This window comes from Pempheris klunzingeri, chromosome 8 (assembly GCF_042242105.1).
Source record: "Pempheris klunzingeri isolate RE-2024b chromosome 8, fPemKlu1.hap1, whole genome shotgun sequence".
Taxonomy (NCBI): Eukaryota; Metazoa; Chordata; class Actinopteri; order Acropomatiformes; family Pempheridae; genus Pempheris; species Pempheris klunzingeri.
The window spans coordinates 15,809,441-15,833,055 of NC_092019.1; the positions used below are offsets into that span (position 1 = coordinate 15,809,441).

Consider the following 23,615-nt stretch of genomic DNA (forward strand, 5'->3'; position numbering starts at 1 on the left):
GAAAGGGTGAGACGATAAACTCTGAACGTGAATTTCCAAAGAAATTCAGGTATGTTTATGGAGCAATTGAGGCGTCACATGTGTCACAGTCATCTTCCGCAGTCTCTTGTCAAACTGAAAAAACACACTCTCATAGCTTTACACTCACACTGAGCTGGCATGATGTTGCCTTTTGTGTGCGTTTGTCTCTCTTGTCACACAAATATTCACAGGAGATTGGAGTGGGGGGTTAGTGTGGGTGGTGACACAGAGATAAATCTTACATCCCTGATGTAAGGACTTTAGGCACAGTGCACAAGATCCCAGTGAGGCAGCCTATTGCAGGACCTGGAAATTTACAATTATTAACAAACACTGTGACTGCCATCTGCTGGCGGTTAAATGAATGAAAATGCATATCGATTTTAACAATGAGACAACATATTTCTCTTCAGTTGTGCACACGTGATCTATAGTAGTGAACATAAAATCATAGAACATTAAATTATAAATACTAGTAAAAAGCATTTCATATAAATCTTGATCATCTAACATTTTGTAATGCAGAAATAGGTCATTTCTGTTTTGTTCACTTCCATTTCTACTTGTGTTATTAATTTGGCAACATGAGCCTTATGCCTCCAAGTACAGTCTAGCAGTATAATTAGTGTGGTTTGGTTTGGAGAGAAATGGACAGGAAAACCGGACAGGATGGAAAAAATCACGTGTTGCTGGTCTGCAGTGACCCGAGTATCCTCTCCTGGTTGTGTTTGCGGAAAAAGGCCTTTCCAAACTCGTAAGTGCTGATCATGATGGCACAGGCCGGGGCCACTTTGATCAGCCGGGGGAGGAAACCTGACAGGGAGCGCACGGAGTGATTACGTGCCATTTAGTTGGATATAACTGCAATGAGTCACTAAGTATCACAAAAATCTCTACCTGCAAACAGTCCACCGAAGCCATCCTGTGCCACAATCCTGCTCATCACGCTGAAGGTGGAGGAGGAGACCTTACATGACACTGAGAAGACAACCAACACAAAATGACCCATTAACTCCATTCAAAAACTCATCACAACCAACATAGTTTCAGTAAAACAGAACACCGATTCTTAAACTTTTTCATCTAATGTGTCTCCACTAGCGTGTCAGATGAGCTCAAGTACTCTTTCAGCACCACCCTACATGTTCCAAATGTGTTCTTTTGAACTATTTAACTCCAATTCCTTTTTGTTTGTAGAAAAAAATCATCTTATTCCACAGTCTGACAGTGTCACTTACATATTCTGTGTCAGCTTGTTCCAACTCTTCATTGAGGCTATAAGATGTTTACACCGAGTGAATTACTTCAGCCCGAGACCAAAATTCAGCCTGACATATTTGGTATCTTTGGAGACTTTAAGAACTCTCATATTGATATCAGAAAGAGGAAATTGTCTTGGATTAAAGGGATCGGAGTTTGTGATGACTGGATACCCGACATGCACTGCTTGTTTAGGGGTTTTAAGCTTAAAGCTATTTAAAGCTGGTTCTGCTTGCTAGTTTTCACAGCTTTTCAGTCGCAGAACATAATCTTAAAATGTTTCATATGACTGAGGTTGTACAATGACATTAAACGTAAAAACGATGCACCGGCCAACAAATTATGTTTTTTTATTTATGTTTTAATTTATGTTTTAATTCTCCTTTTAAACCCAAATATGAGGATATATATATATATATATATATATATATACATATATACACACACACACACACACAGTGCTGTGAAAAAGATTTCTTCTGTTTTTGCTTTTGCAACAAATTTTAAGTTTTTAAGTTTTTTATTTTTAATACATTTGCAAAAATTTCTAAAAAACTTTTTTCACTTTGTCATTATGAGGTATTGTGTGTAGATTGATGAGGGAAAAAAAGAATTTAATCCATTTTGGAATAAGGCTGTAACATAACAAAATGTGGAAAAAGTGAAGGGGTCTGAATACTGTCCGTGTGTGTGTGTGTCTGTGTGTGTGTGTTATAGCCCCTGACAACTGAAGAAGCACCACAAGGTAAATGTACCAGGAATCCACTGAGGTACAACATGTGAAATCTTAATTATTCATTCCCTTTACAAATTGAAATAAAAGAGATAAAAAATAAAGAGTTAATATCATAATTACAATTCTTTGCTTGTAGCTCTCCCAGCTCCACCTGTCTTCTTGTTTTGACAACATCGAAAGGTAACGTTACAATAGACGCAATCTGAAAGAAAAGGAAATATGTATTAATCACTAGATTAACTATTAGGTTACAGTTTACTTATTGTGATATTTTCTGTCAAGTTCTGTTTGGCTAGTCCTCATGTGCAGGATGAAAAGCCGAATGCTGCGCAGACACACTTACAGAGCCCGACACCGCTCCAGATATGAAGGTAATGGTGAGCGTGGGCTCTCTGATGTGATGCCGTTCACACAGCCAGTACTTGCCCTTCTCGTAGTTGTACCAATACATGGCTGAGAAGGGCACGTCTCGGAGGAGTGTGGGTCCCAAACCCCTCCACAGCGACAGCCGGCCCTCTGCCTCCACTGCCGAGCGAATGCAGGCAGTCAGCTCCCTGTACGACTGTTTCTGAGACTGCAGCTTCGTACGGATGAGCTCCAGGGGGCTGATCACTGTCGCTGAACCCACTGACACGTGCAGAGAAAACGGAGAGGAAAAAAGGTTCAAAATACAAACACCTCCTCTCTCGCAGCTTAACTGAAAAGAGTGAAAACCTTATTATCGCAGAGAAAACAAATACTCAACAGGTAACAGTGAGATTAAGAGTTTAAAAAGCTGAATTGGCACTGAAAACCAATTTTCATCTTGGTGAAGGATTATAATTGAAATGTGTGTGTATCTCGTTTTAGTTCAAGTGAATTATGAAGTAGCATCACAATGTCTTCACAAACTGTTTTTTACTCACTTTTTAATAATTGCTCATGCTTATTAAAACTGGGTTAAATCAAGTGAGGGTCACAATGTGTCAGATCATATTTTCAAAATGAAATCTCAGGTAGGATGGAAGTACAAATACTGAGGGCTGTGGGGCAAAACATATGGGTGGTGCCTTCGAAAATCAATCTGGAAATGAGACCACCGTTATTAAAATACTGTGATAAGTTAACTATGCTTGAAATTAACCTATACTTTTATGATTCAATAGGTGCATGTTCACCCAGTACACTATTGGTCAATAGATATGTTCCACTCTATAAATGATAACTGAATGAAGATGTTTGATAGTAATTGATGTTAAAGCTTGTAACCCTGTCCACAGACGTCCTGTGCCCTGTTCTCCTCAGGGACGCGACAGCAGTCAGCTCACCTCTAGCGATGGCTCCTGCCAGAAGTGGAGCCTCTGCAGCGTAGTCTCCCATCCTGACCCTCAGTGCTGCACACAGCTGGTCGTAACATGTGAAGTAGATCATTGTAGCTGGGACGGCCATCACACTTGAGGTAGCACATTAAAGAAAATATCCATGAATTATGCTTCCATTAAAATTATTCCAGGCATGGAAAACCTCAATTACAAAAACACCGCCAATAAATTAATTAACAAGAAAATTCCATTACGATAATAACTAACATTAATTAATCTTTGGTAATTGGTATTAAAAAAAAAAAAAACCTCAAGTGGTTTGCCACTAATTGGTATAACTTCAAACGAAAGCAGCCTTAATGAATGCATCAGCTACAGGCTAAACGAATGTAGACCAGCCATGCTTGCTCAATAACTTGGCTGTAAGAGGAGAATAGGCAGAATCAAGTGCAAAGAGGGAATAAAAGAGAGACAGAGGACTTCACACTCACAGGGTTGGAGGCAGACCGCTCCATAATGACTTTACTCCTTCACGGCGAACTATCTTGATGAAGGCATCCTGCAGAGATGTGAAGTTTAGAGTCAGTGTAGAATCAGGGAACTTGTCTGACTACCGACTTGAAACTTTTTAAAAGATTTTTATAAACAGTTAACATTGACATGCAATGGGCATGTGAGGTTTTTACCAGTGTGCCACTGAAGTGACCCGGAGCTTTGTACCAGGCCTTAGAGTTGCCATTTTCACACACACATATGTGGTCCATAAGTCCATTGCAGTAGACAAAGCATTTCCCTAAAAGGAAAAACACACGTGGTCATCGAACATTTCCTGTATTCATAAACATAATAGTAGACCCATACTAGACGCAGTTCAGTTCATACCTTTGGGGAAGGGGTTTTTCTGTGCCTGCAGTCTGATCTTCACAACATCCAAGGGAGTGACTGAAAAAGAAGAAAAACTTACTATGAGCCTCTATGTCTGACAATGGCCACACTGTACAAATTGTGACGTTTTTTTGTGCAAAATGTACATCTGTTGTTATATAACATATCAATGCTTGTACATGTGTTTGGACTGCTAGTGTCAGGTGAAGGCAGGCAGGTGAAGTCAAATGTGACACAACAAGAGAGTTTTAGTTTAGTTTTATGTTGCAGCCCTTTGTAACAAATGCCTTACATTTTACATTAAATCAAACATTTTCAAAATTAGAACAGATCTTGTTTTTTTCCTACATTCCAGGCAACATTTAAATATCTGTCAAGAAAACTGCTTAAGTTTTCATAAATTTTAAACTTGATCCAGATTTGTAATATGTCACAGTGAACATCAAGTAATGTTTTATTTTATGAAAATTTCATAAAGATGAAGATCAAATGATTATTTTTCTTATTGTTTATCTTCTTGTCTGCACCAGGATGTAAACGTATCACTTGGACATACTTTTGAAATAATTTTGGCTATCAAGTTCATCACCAGGTAAAACAGGTCATTTGGTGAACAACTGTGTAAAGTTCACTCATTTGACAAGTTATGAGGAACATCTGGCTACAGAATTTCCAGCTGGAGATCAATTAACCCTTCAGAGTCTGGGGTAAAACGGCGTTTTTTACTACTTTTCATTTTACCTTTGTGTTTCCCATTAAGCTTACCTTTTTCTTGCCTTTCTTTGTGTCTTTCTTTTCAGCACAACCTCACCTATGTGATTCTACAAGTATTTATCTATTTTGACATAATATATGGACACACTGTATGTAAAAGTGCAAAAGAAACACAAAATCCGAGTAGGAACTAGTTGGATCTTTGGAGGAGTGGGGGTCTGCGCGGACACCTCTCGTTCGTCTTCACGCGGAGCATCCACTTCATCCTCTGAAACTGGAGTCAGAGTCTTCCAGTGGAGGAGTCTTCCCCAGATTCAGCATCTTCTAACTCGTAGAAGAGCTGTAGTGCGCGACTTCGGCTCTTCATAAATTTAGTCTTAATAGGCCGATCGACAAAATTCAAACACTTGCGTGCACCTGCGTGCTTGTGTCACAGCTTTACGTTTTCAAACGTGCGATATGTGACTTTGACGCCGTGTGGTGGTCCTAGACTCCGAAGGGTTAAGGTTTATCATATTTTATCTTATCTTGGAACTGGTACAGTCTCAGACTGAAGACATGCAGGTTAAAATGTTTTTGTTGGAACTGTTGATTCAACTGTATGGTCATTTTGGAGGCTAACACATCACAACTCATCACAATCTAGAGCCTCAATAATGACCACAGACATGAGTCAATGAGTAAAACAATACAGTCTTGTGCTGTATTAGACTTGTTTTAGCTTGGTGTACCTAATAAAGTGACCACTGAGATGTACGTTTCCACACTTTTTGAGTTGGCTATGTGCTGAAATTAGTAGAAAGGTAAATAAGTAACATGTTATGAGAAATGATTGGCAGTAATGTTGCATTAACACGAGCTAAAACAAGTAAAAACACCAGCCTGGATCTTTAAAAAAGAAAGTAAAAGTGTCTCACCAAACAAAGATGTGAGTATGGCTCCAGAGCAGGACGCCACCATCTGTTGGAGTGGAGTAATGCCATTACTGGCAGGATGAGCAGGACTTTGACCACTCATACTGTCTTCTTCAAACACAAAAACACAGTCAGACATCAGATGTTATTTCAAATTGGTACGTTAATTATCGTGTATACAAGAAGTTTTAATAAGCGGTTATTACAATAAGTGTCCAGGTGCTGTAACACTGGCTTACATGCTGAAGACAGCGCTGTAGCTAACCTGAGTTAGCTTAACACTTTAGCTAACTTTACCTGTTAGAGCACCTCAGCATCCACAAAGTCCTCCGTTAACACACACATCCCTCTCGGGCTTTTTCTAGTGGTCACACAGTGTGACAGTTCCTGCTGTCCTACAACCTGTCACAGAAAAGAAAAGCTAAAACACGTGTGTATGCTCAGGGGTTGTAACCCTAGCTAACCTAGCTGGCCAGTGTACACAGCAAACATTACATGATGACATTTGTTACGCAATATTAATTTCAGCTAAGCACATTCTTGGACTTTCATTACATTAAAAACAATCAAGGATATAAATACTTACATATAACGTATATACAGTGTTTCTATGAATCAATTTCTTGATATACATTTTAATTCATCTATAAATGTTATTTATTTATTTATTTTACAGATGTGTCGAAACATCACATTCAAACACAAAAGGAGCATTTACTTATCTCTGGTGTTGCCAGGTTTATAGAGTTTCCGTCAAATCCCATCACTTCTCATTTTCGACTGGTATGGAAAAGACGACAGTAACAACCATCACTTACAGACAGGTGCTGTCCAAGAATAAAATTTGGACTTAATGTATTTCTGAACTGCTCTCAGTGTGAGTCGGGATCGTAGAGGATTATAAATAGTAATTGTGTGGCCGGAAAGTGTCAAACATGGCAACGTAGGCTTCGCCCACCATCGGATTTAAAGCGGGAAAAGGACGTTTTTACGAAGCAGCTGTCTAAAAAGGTGTAAAACAGCTCACTAATGGATGGTTTATGGCAACAAACATGATAACACGGCTCTTGTGCTGGTTATTAACGTTACGTTAGCCAACGAAATAATGTAACGTAACCTGAGCAAAGCAGCTAGCCGACCAAGTTGTCTGTCCGCTGAGGAAACACGAGTCACAAACTTCACACGGTAACGTTAAGACCACTTTTATTTAAGCTTTTTTTTACTTTAAGCCTCGGAAAACTTTACATCGACCATAACGTTATTGTACCATTCAGAGCCTTTGGTTTAGCTACTTTTTGTGTTGTTTTGTAAATAACCCTTTCTTTGTTTACACACAGGGGGCAGACAAGGACTTCCTGGGGCATGTTGACTGAAGACAGGAGGGCAACAACAACATTTGTCCTCAATGAAAGAGAATAGAATGAAGCCAAAACGCACCCAGAGGCAAACAGGACCCAATGTGAAAGGTAATCTTTTTACTTAAGTGTTAAAGTAACTTGTGTTGTATTTATTGCTGAAGCTTGTTGAAGTCGTGTTTTATTGTGGAATTTGTAATTCTGGGTTAAGCTAATTAGCATCATCACCATAACTGACGGATATAATGATTTTTATGATGTTTTTTTTTTTGTTCGAGTTATCATTTTGAAATCTGCACAATATCACCTTTTATTCAAGATATTTGAGTTCAACTATCTTCAGTTAAAGATTGCCTTTAAATGTCATGTCCAATCTAGTCAGGTTTATGACTTATTTAACTATATAGCTGAAAACTACACCTTTGTGAAGGTTTTGTAATCTCTACAACACAGCCTTAAACCTATGATTTGGATCAAGGAATAACTTGACACAAAAACCCTTTAATAGGAAAAAAGGAAGAAACTTCAGGAGAAGTGACTTCCAGCAGTAGGTGCTCTGTATTAGACTGAGGTATAATCAGATGGTAAAGTTACAGTATTGAGAGAGATGAGATAGCATACAAGTGTTTGGTGTAATCAGCTGGAGTGCTTAAAAGCAAGCTGCTGTCTGTATTTCCAAAGCTGTACCTGTTAAAAGTTTGATATTTAATAAGCTAATCACAGATCAATCAGCGAGTAAAAGGATCCTGTGACTTCTCTGATTGCCTTTTAGGCAAAGACGTCGGTGCTGGAGACAAAGAATCCCTGAGCCAAGCAAAGCCAACGTCGCGTTTGTCCTCTCCTGCTCAAGTCAAACCTTTTGCTGGGAAAGTGTTTTATCTGGATCTGCCGTCAAACAGAATAGCAGAGACATTGGAGCGGGACATCAAAGAACTGGGGGGGGTGAGAAAAAAATAAATATTTCCTCTCAGATTTTTTTGTTTCACTTCACAAGGGCTCAGACCTGTGTCAGCTTGACATCCATGACTGATCAATTTATTTAGTTACAGAGTAATTTACAACATAATGTAATATTTTCTACTCACAGTAGCCTCCATCTTCGCCCTAATGCTGCTTTCTCCTCTGCATTTAATGTAGACTGACTGTTTGGTTTGGCTTTGCGTTATATTATTACAGATTGGCATTAATTAGCCCTTCAACTATGATGATTTTATGTCTTTATTGTGATGATTGCAATAAGACCCACGCAGGGTGGGTGTTGTTTTTCGATATTAGTGGCAATATGGGGTTTGATTTTGATACTTGCTAAATGAGGTTTTTCTATACACTTCTATAACGCTTTTTTTCCGTTTAATTACACAAACCAAACTTTTCAAATTTTTTTCTAACATTATGAATCAGTGCCAACTTCTGGTCAGTTTATGACACTGTGCTGTGGACAAAGGCTGCAACCATTTTCATGGTTGATGATTATTTTCATTGCTGATTATTTTCTTGATCAATCCATTAGTTGTTTGGTCTATAATATGTCAGGAAAGACAACACCCAACGGGATGTTGTCAAATGTACTGTGTCAAATGTCAGCAAACCAAATATGTTCACTGTTATAGAGGAGCAAGGAAACCAGAAAATATTCACATTTAAGAAGGTAGAATTAGAGAATGTTCTTTAAAAATTACTTATACTTAAATAGGTTACCACAATTATTGCCGATAGTTGACACTTGATTGATTGTTGTAGCTCTACTATTTCAGTTATCGTAGTTACTGTTACTCTGGAAGAGATGTTATAAAGATCTTAAAGCTTTCCCAAAAACCTCATCTGGCTTTTCTCTTGTTTGTCAGACGGTTGAGAAGTTCTTCAGTAAGGAAATTAAGTATCTGGTTTCCAACAAGAAGGAGGCTAGATATGTGCAGTGCCTCAGACAGGACTCTCCTGTTCCCAGTCCAGACTCTGGACAGAGTTCACCTCAGCCTTGTTCAAACCCACATCAGCCTGGCAGCAATGGGGACAACATCAAAAACAGGTCTCAGGGCCAAACAGACACGGTGAGTTCACTTTCATAGTATCATTAACCGTTGATCCGTGCCACTTCTTACCGTTACTGTCCTGTGTTAGATATATATTTTTATTCTAGATAATAGTGTCATAGATTTTCATTTTCTGTTCTTTTGCAGTTTGTTACAAGTCGAGGGAAGTCTTTGGTGAAGAGAGTGGTGAAAGAGCAGGTTTGTTAAGTCAACACTATTGAGTTTACTTGGGAAATTTAACTATCTGTTTAGTTTTCAGTGCTAATACACACTTGTTTGTTTTTAGGAGAGGGTGCAAATGAACAAGATCCTTTCAAATGCTCTGGAGTGGGGTGTGAAAATCCTCTACATAGATGGTATATTGAAGAAGTTATATCAGTGTTATAATACATCAACTGCTATGTACATGATTTGAAGCCATAATGGAAATAATGACTTACTGTAGTTATATTTCTGTGTGGCTTCTGCAGATATAATGACATATGTTCAGAAGAAAAAAAAGGTCTCCAGCAGCCGGCGTCCTGATACCACTGCTGTCAAAACAAGTGTAAGTTTACAGGCTCACTCTTAAATGCAAAAGATGAATCATATTTTGAGATTATTATCTGTAAAATGATTGTTTTAGCATTAAGTGTTTTTAAGGGCTTTTCTGTCATTCTTTATAGGTCAAAGCAGAGTCGGCTGCAAAGCAAAGCTTTCAGAAATGCAAAGGTAAATGTCTTAACTGAGCATGTATAGTTTTTACCCTGTCTGTATTTCTTTTTGGCAGAAATGTTTATTTTTTTGATGCTTTGTAAGTACTTGCTCAAATTAAAACTGACTATGATGATGCTTGCTCCAGGGGGTCGGATCAGTAAACCGTTCGTCAAGGTTGAGGATTCGAGCAGGTAAGATACAGTAGTTTAAAAGAGGCTGGCATCCACTTGCGTCTTTGAGTTGTTTTACGTGTACTGACTATGAAATGTTTCCCTTCCTCAGACACTACCGTCCAATCTACCTCACCATGCCAAAATTGCCTGAGTTCAACCTGAAGTCTGCCCCTCCCTGTAGTCCCTTCTGTGTTGAGGACAAGGATCCTCCGGGGAACAAACAGCGGCACAGGTATGGGGTTTCTTCTCTGCTGTTTTTACCTGACTTAATGACATAAAAACTTTTAGCTGTACGAGTTAACATGTTTTATCACTGGAATGACAAAACTAAATCTCCCCTAAAGGAGCTTTAAAGTTAGCTTAACTGAATAAATGTTGCACCCAGTTTCTTTTGTATTTCTCATTGTTCTTTAACAGTGCTGTTGTTTGTAGATCTTCTGTCAGTGACGTTGGTTCCATTAATCACGTTGCTTTGGTGAAGCCAAAGGAAACATTGTGGAAAATTAAATAAATAGATAACTAAACCCAATTTTCCACTCTGTTTAAAAATACTGTATTTTTCATTAAATTCTGCACTGTGCTTGCAGACTTTTAAACACATCCATCTATAATTCAGTCTGACGCATTTGGTATTTATTGAAACTTGAGTAGATTTTAAACTTTTCCGGGTTGAGTTGGTTCTACTGGAGCTACTCATCGAGACTGAATGAAAAATTATCAAAATGCAGAAATCCAAATTGTTCTCATCTTAGTTTGGTTTTGTTTGTTCAACCTCTGGCTCATCTGGGAGCAGAGGTGCAAAACCCTCAGCCAGTGAAGAGCGAGCACAGAGCCGAAAGAAGAACAGAGACAAGAAACGAGGCGGCTACTGCGAGTGCTGTATGATCAAATATGAGAACCTCACAACGGTAAGTTATAAAATATTGAAATGTAAACCTACCGGTACCACATAAGCCACCCAGCACAATGCATATATGTTTTAGATCCTGCTATTTAAACAATAAAAGTATGGGACATGTACGGTAAAGGGTCGTCCACACCAAGAAAAATAACTTTAACGGTAACTCTAAGCCTATTGTAAATCTATTGTTTTCGAAATCATTCAAAGTCATTCAAGTATCTATTTTCTTAAGCTGCCAAGCATGCAGCTTGTGTTTGGTGCCGCTGTTTACAAAACATAATGATTTGTATACACAAGTCTGAAAATATTTTCCTAAAAGTCCAGATGTGTTTCTGTATTTTGCTGTTCTACAGCAACGTGTTGTAAAATAATATTAAATGAGCTGTTCAGCAGATGGTTAACTCGCAGTATGAAACGTTTAACTGCTGATGTGAGTGGGTCAGTATCAGTTCAGCCTTTAACACCTAGAGCAGCCTAAGACATGTGAGGTGTATGACAGAAAAGCCATTTTAAAATTCCTCATGTGATGTGTTGACTCGTAGCAATGCTGATACTTCACTTTAATTAGACTGAGTCTGGCAAACAATGATTCATTTCTTTTGTTTAACTGTGTGATTTGATATTTTTTATATATATGTATACCTATTTTTTTTCAGCATCTACAGAGTGAACGTCACAAGGCTTTCTCCAAGAGTGATAAATACTTGGTGGTGGACAGACTCATCTCAGCTCTGCACTGTAATTTCATCAATGTCAGAAGTCAAGTTAGAAGGTAATTTTTCCCCATTCCCTTAAACTGTCATCAGCATTATATGTTCAGAGGAAAAGATCACAGACGTAATGATAATCTCACTTTGCTAAATTTTGTTTTTGACATAATCTAATCTTTTGTTTTTTTTTCTTTGATTCCTATTAGACCAAAGTGCAGTGTTTCCTCTGGTCTGATTGCTCCTGGACCATGTGGGAAGACTGAGCTAAGGCACAAGGGAGATCTCTGTAACACTGAGATTATTAAAGAAGAGCAGCACTGGACTGTAGATAGGCATGAGGGATCTTATTCAGGACACATTTTAAAAAGTGAATCAGCTCCTGGTTCTGCTCCTCTGATTCACAGAGAGGGGGAAAGGAGGTGCTATCACACTCAGACAGACTCGGACAGATCAAAGCACAAATCTCTTGCACGTAAACGGCCGTGCAGACAGAACTTGTGGACCCAAAAAGCCAGACAGGATCAAATTCCTCAGCCCAAGATGGAAACAGCCCCCTCTATAGGTGAGTGTCGAGCCTCTGTTCCCTCCAGAGTTACACAGGTCGACCTGGTGGACCGAATAACATCTCAAAAAATGAACAGCTCAACATCTCACTTCCCTAATATGAGCGAACAGAATGAAGTTACCTCAAAAAGCCTCAACATTCTAGCAAATCAACAAGAGGAGTCTGAAAAGAAACAGGATTCCTCAGCGCATGAAGCTGCTCAGGATGGAAACACAGTGCCCGACAAAATTACTGGAAACAACCTCTCAGAAAAGGAAGAAGAAAGCCCTCCTACACAAAGCTTCTCTCCGGTCCGGATAATACAGAGGAGGGTCAGAGTTTACAGACGCAAAAGACGGAAAGTGGACACACACGTTGAATGTGTAAAGCCGAATGACATTCTCCACGACTCAAGACTGACACTCGTGGAGCTTTTTCAGTCAAGTGATGACATGGACGTGGATTTTCTGGGCTTTGAAGACTATGAAAGGCAACAGAAGAACTGAAGAGATAAATCTGACTGTCGTCTTTTCAGGGGCAAAAAAGGCCAAAGTTTTCCTCTTTGTTTTGTTTTATATCAGATGAACGGCAGCTGCAGATGTGCTGTAGTATTTTCTTCACAGCACTGCATATGATAGAAAACTTGAAAGAGGTAAAGCAGCAATTGATGACATTTATTTATTTTATTACAGTGGCCTCAAAATTGGATATTGCACATTTTCTTGTGCAGCAAACATTGATTGAAAATATATTAATTTGGCATTTAGATTTTAAAGTCAAAACAAGTGGAAATTGAGGGATTGTTCTCAAAACCATAAAATATCCATGATAAGAGCGTTTGTGTCAAGTATACAAAACAGTGACACCTTGATATTGAGTTATCCTGTTAGTACAATAACAGCACAATCCTGTTAGCCTCAAGGCTTAAAAAATGTTAGAACTCCTGTCGTCTTAATATAGATCTCCTTTTGTGATGAGTATAAATATAGTAATGGAAATCAATAGTAGCTCATTGCTTTTACCTGGATGTAACTGTTATAATTTACATCAGAAACAAGCACGCACTGTTGAGTCTCTAAACTTTAAAACAGAGCAATTTGTGCTTACTACTAAATTTCTTCAAGCCACAATGAACTGGAATAAAATGTCACCTAAAGATGACGCCCAACACTTTTAAAGTCCCATTACAGAGTATTAAAGGGATCGAGAACAGTAACAGAACAAAGGTATTTTTAAATAATTTCACATGGTCGATGTCTTTTTATTGCCACTTGAAAATCTATGAAACATTTCTGTGTGAATGAATTTTCACAGAAGTGTTTATTCTCAGAATTTACATTTACATATGTTTCCCACTGAGTATCATATGGAAAAAGGCAGCTTTAGTCGTAATATTTCACAGTAATGTGGAGAAAGATTTCTTGAATCTGCCTAGAAACGGGGAGCTGGTTGTATTTGTATAGAAAACACATGGAGTGGCTGCATTTGTATCTTGATGTGAATGACCTTCAGGTTGTATTTGTGCCACCTGACATTATCTATGACATTTTAGGATTCTTCCTAAGTGCACTTTTCATGATCTGCCTCCATGAGCTTTTTATGATGCAGTAGCTCAGCTTCTCTCTTCTCCCTGCATGTAGTGCATTAGCATAGTGCCCTTGTTCTTCCTTACTGCTCTCAAATGGATGCACTAGGTCAAGTGGGAGTTGCTGTGCCACTGGCATTAAGAAAAAGACACAAGCAACACTGTGACCCGATGTACAAGCACAGCAGCACTGCAAATAAAAAGGCAACTCTGAATGCAGACATTATTGTCATTTTTCCACTGTAATTTCATGGTCATAGTGCACGAACTGTACCTAAACCAAGCGTGCACACATTAGAGGTCCATCCAGAATCTCTACCCACCTATATTTTTCAGGGTAGAGGGGATGGAGTCACATGTAGAGTCTTTAAACTGGTGGAGGAACCATGCAGACACAGAATCTTAAAAGTTTGGAAAATGCTTAATTTTAACAGTTGTGTTTTCGAGGCTAAACCAAATGAAACAATCCCAACATCATATTAGTTTGTTGTGTGACAATATACATCAATCACAATGTGTATAAAGAAATTCTGTTCATTTTTATTTAGTGCAGATGCATTTATTGTACCTTAACAATTTAGACAAGATGATAAAAGCTTCTAGAGCCTGTACATTTTTGGATTTGGTACCTTTAAAGTGCTTGAGAAGTGTTTCAGTTTTACTCTTGAAAAGCTGTAGGAGCCCTCATATTGTCCATACACAGCCCCCAGTCCTGTAAGGTGTTTTTCACAAATAGGGGGGGGAAATGGAAAATATGAGTGTTCCTTGAATGTAAGCTGGCACTTGTCAATCGATTTATACATATTTACTGGCTCTAAAATCTTCAAACTCACTGTAACGGTGTGCCAGACGGTGTTCAACTCTTGCCTCAGAGCCACATTAGTTACTTGAGTAAACAATCTTTATGTGTTTGGGGAAAAAAATCAGCTCATTAACTCTCTGAGACCAGATTTAATCACCGTGTGTGTGTGTGTGTGTGTGTGTGTGTGTGTAATAATATAAGAGTGAACAATTCAATTTAATTTAATTTAATTTACAATTTCATGATTTAAACATGTCGAATATAAGAATGAGAAGCCTTCCTGTGTAGAGGGAAGGACCACTTTTATTAGGGCCCGAGCACCAAGCGGTGCGAGGAGAAGCACTGATGTTCTGTTCGGTAAAATCCCTGTTTTATCGCGTGGAAGGGTCGGAGTCCAGCAACAGGACGGAGCCGCCGCACGCCACGACGTGCACGGAGGTGCGAGGGCCCTCCAACGCTTTAATATTTTAATTGTATTGGAGTAATATTACTTTTCAGTACTTTTACTTGAGTGAAATAGTGTCACTCAAATATCACATCAATCACATATTTGACGTGTCATAATTTTCTAATCTTATACCTATTTGTTGTTTTTGCCAAAACAAAAAAATATGACAGGATCTAAGAGCTCTTTCTTGATTTGTTACAGCACCAACAATGAAAAAGCAATTAGAAAACATCCCCAAAAATGATAACAACGCACAACACGCCCACATGGGAATTCATTCTGTTAACCCGTGATGATAAAAACAGTCAGATTTGGGCAGGAATGGCGCTCCTGCAGCAGTTTAACATGGAGGAAAGTGGAGGAGGCGGGCGCTCATCACCCCAGTCCGTCCAGTCGGCGGAGGCCCGCAGCTTTCCTCCATCCCGTCTCCACCGCTCGCTCATATTTATGCATTAGGCGTTTCTGCAGTGAGCCGCTGGATATTGATGTGTTTTAAGGAGGTGTCCCCAGCCCTCTCCTCCCCTCCCTCCCTCCATCCTCTCTCTCTCCCTCTCTCTCTCTCCCTCCCTCCCTCCTCCGTGCTGCTGAGCCGCGGGGTCTCGGTGCGCTCAGACGCGCTCGGCGTTCAGACCCGTGAGGACACCGATGGCCCCCAACCAGAGGGACTGCGCTAACCAGACGACCAGCCCCGGCTTCAAGCTCCCCTAGCGAAGGCAGGACCCCGAGAGCCTGCACCTGGAGTACCGCATTGTTTTATAATTTCCAGCCAGAGAGAGAGAGAGAGAGAGAGAGAGAGGTGATGGTGCTGATGATGCGCCCGCGATGGTGGATTTCCCTTTTGTGCGTCTGTGGATTGATGCACGTCGGTCACCAGAGCAGCTCTAATGCCCAAAATGGTAACTGGTGCTATTTTACATATTACCTGATTTTATTATCGCGCAAACAAAGCGTCAAATCCTCATCAATAGGCCTGTGTGTGTTTATTTTTAAATCATAGCCTCGGCTACCTCATGATCACCACCTAAAATATGCATGTAGCCTGTAGCTGTTTCATGTTATCACAGGAAATAAGACCAGTCGACGTTTCAGATGGCGGTGTTTGTGATGAATGTGTCTGAGCCACTCGTGCTCCCCGCACGGAGGGACAGGCGGGCAATGAAATTGGTGTTTTCCTCTCTGTGCAGGAGACGCCTTGTCGAGCTTGAAGGCTCTTCGTGATGCAGGCAGGTTCGTCGGTAAGGAGGACACGGTGCCTCTCCGCCTGCTCTACAGCAGTCACAACCACAGCCAGATCACGCAGGACGAGCTCAGCACCAGGGTTAAAGCCAGCTCCCGCTCCGCTCAGGTACACCGTGTCTTCTCTGAGCCTCTGCATGCTTGCTGTGTGTGCTGGAGAGATGCCCTCTCTCTCTCTCTCTCTCTCTCTCTCTCTCTCTGTGTTTATGTTTGCATTGATTCATCTCCTCCTCTGCCCTTGTCCTCGGAGGGGAAATTAATAATTAGCTGATTACAAGCAAAACAGAAGAAGCCTGAAACATTTAGACAGGAACAGGCTGCACTAATTAGACTGTCTGCAGGTGCTAAATGGGTCATCATTGCCTTCATATGCAAAAAGCAGACCACTCTGCCTTTAAACTGGTATAAAACACTCAGCTCAGTTGTAGATCCTCAGTGGTCACGGTCTGTCCACCCTGTACATTCAGGAAATCAACAGCATCTGGTCAACCAGGATAATTAATAATTTAGTGATAACTTGCATCTTGTGTGTCCAGCTGGGTTGCTGTCCCAGCAGCTGCCTCACCTATACCAAATCATATGTCATTTCCCATGAAGCAGCTTTTAGCACTTTATCCCTAAATGAAAGAGCCCAGGGGTTAACTGTTAGAGCTTGACTGATATATCTGAGCGGACGATATTATCAGCAGATTATACCAGATATCGGTATTGGCCTATTTGTCGGCTGATATGTATCAAAAATGTGCATTTGGAAAATGCTAAAGCTACAATATGTTTAAGGCAATTCAGAAGGAGTGTTGTCCAGTAGAGGGCACTGACAATCATCCAAACCTTAAATGTCCCGCTTTGGTAAATACGGCGTCTCTGTAACAGCTACATTTGACAAATCCTTATCAAAAAATGTTGTTTTATTCCAAAAAAAAAAAAACTTGGCTGATGCATTTTTATTGGCTTCAAATCCTCAAGTATTTTCAGTTATCCATATCTGTATGGGCCTCAAAAATCCAGTATCTTTTGTGCTTTACTAGCTGAACCTGAATATACCTGAATATTTAGTGACCTTAGATGATTCATAAATCTGAATAGGGACATAAATGTATACACAGTTTAACAGTTATTTTGACTGTAGCCAGTGTTTGGATGTCAGCACCTTCATGTAGCCGAGCACACAAACACTGTATGCTAGCAGGTAAAGTATGCCATGCATGGGTTATACCTTGTTTTGCAGTATGTTTGCATATGACCCCCAGTGAATCTATCATGTCATAAAATTATGCAGAAATCTGTTGGTGGTTATCTAAACTAATGGGCACAACAAGTACTGTTTGACAAGGAAACCTACCAGAGCCATTTGGCCATGTCTGTGATAACCGATACAGTGCAGTAATAATCATAATCACTGTAACTGTGTTCACTGACTCAGTTCAGTGAAGCAGCGTGTCTGCTGGGTTCATTTCAAGAGATGAGTCAATTAGCATTGTGCAAACCTGTCATGCGTTTTTAATTTGTGCGGCTTAGGCTTGTGTAGGCTAGCCTATTCAGGGCTCAGAGAGTGGAGAGGGCTACAGATGGTAGCATCCAGGGAGGTGCTAACCCTTTGTCTCCCTCACACCTCAGAAAGAGCTGCAGTCCGATGGGTAAACAAGCTAACGGGAACCATCTGCCGTCAGATATAATTTTAATATTTTCCTTTTGAAGCCAATTTGCAATGCAGTCTTTCTGTGAATTGTGAATTTTAAAGCCAGGAGACTAATTTCTGCAGAGAAAGGGAACATTTTTACTTTTTACACAGATTCTTAAGAAGATTTGCTCAGTGCACGTCATATCATGCCTAAACCCTTGTATTTTCATGAGTCATTTCCATGTATTTCCTGAGTTTACAGCTCAGGAGATGGTTTTATTTTACTCTGTCTAAAAAAAATATGGTGCCAATTAACTTGCATATGTGCAATTGGTAACAGTATTAAGTTCCAATTTAGCTATAAAATATACATTGCAAGTGAGGAATAAATCCAGGGCAGGAGGAGGAGGAGGAGACGGGAGGTGGCATCTGTGATTTGATTTCTGATGTTCTGAGTCTCTTATTCTCCAGAGAGTTACTTAGAGCGCAATCAGCCGTGATGCCACTTGTGTAAAGTTTGATCAGTTATTGGCTGTTTTTAGATCAACAGCCTAAAAACAAATCTGTCAAATACTTCTGAAAATGTGTCACACAGGAGAAGTTATTTATAGGCTTCTGTTTCATTGCCTATTTTCAGTCTCGGGCACGAACGGCTTTACCACTGAATGAGCAGTGGGGAGTTCAGCAAAGTGCTCATGTTGTTTTGGTGGAAACACACACGCTTCGAGTGGAATCAGTGTGAGCATGTGTGTGTTGGTTTGTATGCTTGGCTTCCTGCCTCTCTGTCTGTGTGAGTGTGCAGTGGATTGATAGCACTTACAGTCATTCTTTGAAAGTCGTGAGTGGAAAATCAGGCTTGCTATAACTCAGAAATCAATGTGAGAGGAGTCAGTGGTGGCCTGAGAATATTGGCCAGGTTGGGATGTGCTTTCATTAAACACAATTAATGGTACCTCCTCCCATCATGGATCCAATCTGCCAGATTAGGTTTCATAAATGTGCCATGGCGAGGGATTGCCCTTCATATGTGCTCACACACACACACACACACACACTGACACACCCTCTTACCCGCTCATATATGCATTGACCACGCACAGACACACTCCAACAAACAATAGAGTCTGTGGTCGATGGGGACCTCCTGGGCTGAGGTCGTCCTTGGGTGAGCACAGGGGCACCTCCTCAAACGGAAACAAAAAATCACACACGCTCCCCTCCTCCCCTCGTTGTTATGCGGCGACCGGGCTGTAATGAAGGTAGCCCGTGGGTCGAGCCTGGGGGAGGGTCAACTGTGTGTTAGCCGAGCTCTGGGACACCTCTGGACCTGCGCAGGAATGATTGTGGAGAGTTCTCATTGACCCAAGGGTGTGTAATGAAGCCCGTACCATATGTGCCCAGAGCTGGGAAGGAATCAGACCCTCGTTCCCTAAATCAATCACACACTGGATGTGCAGTCAGAGAAGAAAGAGCGTACATTTCTGTGTTTGTGTGTGCACTGCCAGACAAAAATCTGGTTCCGAGTGGGTTTAGGAATTTCAGTGAATCTTTGGCTTTGTTAAACTCTTACAAAATCAGACTGATAGACATAGAAATGACTCAATTTAAAATAATATTTGCGTGTGAGTGGACACACACATGATATAACAATAAACTCAATAAGTAAACAAACTCAGTTCTGAAGGAGACATGATGGCTTAATGAAAACAGTGTTGATTCGCTGAAAAAGTCAATGCAGCCATCCATCAGTGTAGATGAGAATTGATCCTTGCATATGATAATGAACTGATCCATGAATATGATAACAGCTGCATTCAGTAATAATAACTACGTTGCCTTCTCTGCCTTTTTAGGTGGACCACGTGGCCCAAGCAAGCTTTCAGGTCGACGCTTTTGGCAGGAAATTCATCTTGGACGTGGAACTGAATCAGTGAGTATTCCATTATATTAAATATGTCTGTCTGTCCGGCTGGCTGGTTAGCTATCAGGGTGTCTGTTTGTGGGTTGATGCTTTCCTTGCAGCTGTGTCAAGTAGCTTCATCTCACCACATGCTTATTAATGTTTTTAGTATGCTGTAGATTGCTCTGTTCACGTGCTTGTTGAAATGATCCCAGCGGGGGTCATACGTCACTCTCTCAGGCCTGAACAACACTTTTGAGTAGAAATTCACATGATCCTCTTGTGTAATGTAGATTCCCATGCTGGTGTTGTGCGTTGATCTTGTGCTGACTCCAGTATTTTAATTAAATTTGATCATTGCGGTACTGCTGGACAGATGTCACGTTTAATGTATATGTATCTATGTGTGTATACGTGTGTGTATTTGTTGGCAGTGGGTCAGTTATTGTGTGTGTGTGTGTGTGTGATTTAGAGGTTCCATCATAATAGGAAGTGATTTATGGTAAAGGCCAGAGCGCTGCCCTGTCAGACACTGATATTGATCACAGCAGTGCTGATGGAAAGCAAGCGAACCTCTCTCCTTATTTTCTCACTCTGTCTCCCTTTTTGCTTCCACCTCACACACTATTTTTCAAAATTGCCCTTTTCGGTATCGTCCTCTCTAAACCATTCCCTGCTTAGCTATTTTGTTTCTGTTTCCCTTTGTCGCTGTTTTGAGACCATGGCTTGTTTGTCTCATTTAGCCCCAAAACAGAAACCCTGTGAACTTGGCACACACTGACAGTGTTGCTGCCCGCTCGTCACAGCAGAAGTCACTCCCCTGCTGAGTGAAACGTTACATCACAGGAATTCCCAGGTTTAGAGGATATGTTTCTGTAAAGCCTGCAGCTCACTGTGTGACACATCAACCAGTCATGGATATAAGTGCATTGTCTGCACACTGTCACACATGCGCATATGCTATCATCCACATTTGGTTTGATAGAGAGTCATCTGTTCATCTGTGTGACATTACAGTGTTCCTCTCCATAATTTCATAACAGGATGTTGTGCAAAAGGCCATCAGAAAATCAGCTGGAAGGCGACACTTAAGTGAAGTCCTGTTTTTAACTTACCAGAGGGTGAATTAGCCTCCAGCCAGACAGCTCCGGGCATCAGTTTGACATGTGTGGTAGTGAATAAGAATGAGAGACTGAGGATCAGTGCAATAGAGCATTGTACTCTGTGACTTTTATCTGTTCTCTCTAAGAATCCTGTTTGCAGGACTGAAATGTCAATTATCAATTAGCCAATACAAAGAAAAATAGTCAGCAGCTATTTTCAAACAACTATATCAAACATGTCCCAGTTGCAGCTTCTCAGTTGTGAGATTTGCAGCTTTTCTTTGTTTTATTAGATTTACAAAAAGGTTTTTCTTCATTTCATAGCCAAACAGGTTAGTGCTTAAACATTTAATTGATTAGTCAACTGATATGAAATAAAAAAATTTGGATAATAAATGAATCATGCAGAAAGGCCAACAATTTGATGGTTCCATCTTCACAAATATGAGGATTTGCTGCTTTAATTGATTTTAGAAGTAATGATTAGTTAGAGCCCTGTTTGCATGGTAATTGGTATGGGTTAAGTTTTGTTTTGGCCTGTAGTTTGTTAGCCTCCGTGCAGCTTTGTTCCGGTCCCAGTTTTCCGTCCCTCACAGGGGCAGATCTCCAGTGTCTCTCTGTGTCTGAATGAGTACACCCCAGCTTTTTCCTCCTGCTGCCGCCCTCTTCTCACCTCTATCGCCACCGTCCTTTACCACACTTCTCTGTGAACCAATCCCCCGCTTGTCAGCCACACCGATTTTGTTTAACAGATAGCTTTCATCCCAGACGGAATAAACTCAGTTGATGTGTGTGTGGGGGTGCAGGAGTGGGAGGTATTTTAGCTGAATGGGTCAACAGTGTTTTTGGCTCCCAGAAACAAAACCTAGCACTCTCATTTTGATCAATGAGTGACTGTGCTGTTTGCATTTTTTGTGTTTAATTGTGCGCTGTGAGCAAACAAGAAAGGTGCATTTTTCAGAATTAGTTGGCGGCTGTGTCTCTAGTGCCACAGTGCATATTACCATCATCCACTTTGAGCAGCCTTCTCAGAGTCTTTGCCTCGAGTCAACACATGGCAAAAGTCTGTGAAAAATAGGAGTGGAGGCATTTTGTTATAAAGTCATATGTCTTGTGAATTCTAGGCACGTGCTTTTTGGACACATGTTGGTTGTTTTATATCCAGTGGTGTGAAAAAGTATTTGTCCCCTTGCAGATTTCTTCTGTTTTTCCTTTATCGTCACACTTACATGTTTCAGATCATCAAACAAATTTTAATATCAGACAAAGATAACCTGAGTAAATACAAAAAGCAGTTTTTAAATGATGATTTCATTTATTAAGGGAAAAAAGCTATCCAAACCTATGTGGCCCTATGTGAAAAAGTAATTGCCCCCTCCTTGTTAAATCATGAATTAACTGTGATTAACCACATTTTTGAAAGCTGAGTTCAATTTCACTTGCCACACCCAGGCCTGATTACTGCCAGAGCTGTAGAATCAAGAAATCACTTAAATAGACAATATGAAGTAGGCTGAAAGATCTCAAAATGCAACACATCATGCCCCGATCTAAAGCAATTCAAGAACAGACAAGAAACATAGCCATTGACATCTATCAGTCTGGAAAGGGTTACAAAGCCATTTCTAAGTCTTTGGGACTCCAGCGAACAACAGTGAGAGCCATTATCCCCGAATGGAGAAAACATGGAGCAGTGGTGAACCTTCCCAGGACTACCGGCCTACCAAAATTACTCCAAGAGTGCATCAACGTCTCATGCAGGAGGTGACAAAAGAACCCCAAACAACATCTAAAGCACTGCAGGCCTCACTTGCCTCAGTTAAGGTCAGTGTTCATGATTCAACAATAAGAAAGAGACCTCCATGGCCTCCATGGGAGAGTTCCAAGGCGAAAACCACTGCTGACCAAAAAGAACACAAAGGCACATCTCACACTTGCTAAAAAACATCTTGATGATCCCCCACACTTTTGGGAAAATATTCTGTGGACTGACGGGACAAAAGTGGAACTTTTTGGAAGGTGTGTGTCCTGTTACATCTGGCGTAAAACTAACACAGCATTTCGGAGAAAGAACATCATACCGACAGTCAAACATGGTGGTGGTAGTGTGATGGTCTGGGGCTGCTTTGCTGCTTCAGGACCTGGACAACTTGCTGTAATTGATGGACTATGAATTCTGCTCTCTACCAGAAAATCCTGAAGGAGAATGTCCGGCCATCAGTTCGTGACCTTAAGCACAAGCGCACTTGGGTTATGCAGCAGGACAATGATCCGAAGCACACCAGCAAGTCCACCTCCGAATAGCTCAAAAAAACCAAAATGAAGGTTTTGGAGTGACCCAGTCAAAGTCCGGACTTAAATTCGATTGAGATGCTGTGGCATGACCTTAAACAGGCCATTCATGCTCGAAAACCCTCCAATGTGGCTGAATTAAGACAATTCTGCAAAGAAGAGTGGGCCAAAATTCCCCCACAGCGATGTGAAAGACTCATCGGCAGTTATTGCAAGCGCTTGGTGGCAGTTGTTGCCGCCAAGGGTGGCACAATCAGTTATTAGGTTTAGGGGGCAATTACTTTTTCACATAGGGCCAGGTTGGTTTGGATAGCTTTTGTCCCTTAATAAATAAAATCATCATTTAAAAACTGCTTTTTGTGTTTACTCAGGTTATCTTTGTCTGATA

The 23,615-nt window shown here is 40.5% G+C and overlaps 3 protein-coding genes across 3 annotated transcripts in view; 2 read left to right on the forward strand and 1 right to left on the reverse strand.

Moving 5' to 3' along the window:
* Nucleotides 1–17: 17 nt before the first annotated feature.
* slc25a40 (solute carrier family 25 member 40) lies at nucleotides 18–6,429 on the reverse strand. The gene is made up of 10 exons (XM_070835326.1): nucleotides 6,129–6,429; nucleotides 5,835–5,942; nucleotides 4,201–4,260; nucleotides 4,005–4,111; nucleotides 3,810–3,877; nucleotides 3,325–3,449; nucleotides 2,361–2,644; nucleotides 2,138–2,219; nucleotides 919–999; nucleotides 18–834 (listed from the first exon to the last, which is right to left on the reverse strand). Exons 2-10 carry the CDS (start codon nucleotides 5,932–5,934, stop codon nucleotides 701–703), a joined length of 1,041 nt encoding a protein of 346 aa, XP_070691427.1. The 5' UTR covers nucleotides 5,935–5,942; nucleotides 6,129–6,429; the 3' UTR covers nucleotides 18–700.
* Nucleotides 6,430–7,251: 822 nt separating this feature from the next.
* dbf4 (DBF4-CDC7 kinase regulatory subunit) lies at nucleotides 7,252–12,931 on the forward strand. The gene is made up of 12 exons (XM_070834858.1): nucleotides 7,252–7,290; nucleotides 7,910–8,128; nucleotides 9,031–9,234; nucleotides 9,364–9,414; nucleotides 9,503–9,572; nucleotides 9,687–9,763; nucleotides 9,882–9,927; nucleotides 10,058–10,103; nucleotides 10,195–10,317; nucleotides 10,879–10,993; nucleotides 11,643–11,758; nucleotides 11,903–12,931. The coding sequence occupies exons 1-12, from the start codon at nucleotides 7,252–7,254 to the stop codon at nucleotides 12,744–12,746; spliced, it is 1,950 nt and encodes a 649-aa protein (XP_070690959.1). The 3' UTR covers nucleotides 12,747–12,931.
* Nucleotides 12,932–15,874: 2,943 nt separating this feature from the next.
* adam22 (ADAM metallopeptidase domain 22) overlaps nucleotides 15,875–23,615 on the forward strand; it is a 58,947-nt gene continuing 51,206 nt past the window's right edge. Inside the window, exons 1-3 of the mRNA XM_070835820.1 lie at nucleotides 15,875–15,971; nucleotides 16,260–16,420; nucleotides 19,786–19,862. Of these exons, the coding sequence (XP_070691921.1) occupies nucleotides 15,875–15,971; nucleotides 16,260–16,420; nucleotides 19,786–19,862 (335 nt within the window). The remainder of the gene's footprint in view (nucleotides 15,972–16,259; nucleotides 16,421–19,785; nucleotides 19,863–23,615) is intronic.

Coding starts and splice junctions, on each gene's coding strand:
- slc25a40 (XM_070835326.1), bottom strand. CDS start 5,934: ATGAGTGGTCAAAGTCCTGCTCATCCTGCCAGTAATGGCATTACTCCA. Junction 2,220..2,360: donor CTGGAGCGGTGTCGGGCTCT/GTAAGTGTGTCT, acceptor CTTTTCTTTCAG/ATTGCGTCTATTGTAACGTT. Junction 835..918: donor CTTCGGTGGACTGTTTGCAG/GTAGAGATTTTT, acceptor GCTCCCTGTCAG/GTTTCCTCCCCCGGCTGATC.
- dbf4 (XM_070834858.1), top strand. CDS start 7,252: ATGAAGCCAAAACGCACCCAGAGGCAAACAGGACCCAAT. Junction 7,291..7,909: donor AGAGGCAAACAGGACCCAAT/GTGAAAGGTAAT, acceptor AGCTAATCACAG/ATCAATCAGCGAGTAAAAGG. Junction 10,104..10,194: donor AAGGTTGAGGATTCGAGCAG/GTAAGATACAGT, acceptor TCCCTTCCTCAG/ACACTACCGTCCAATCTACC.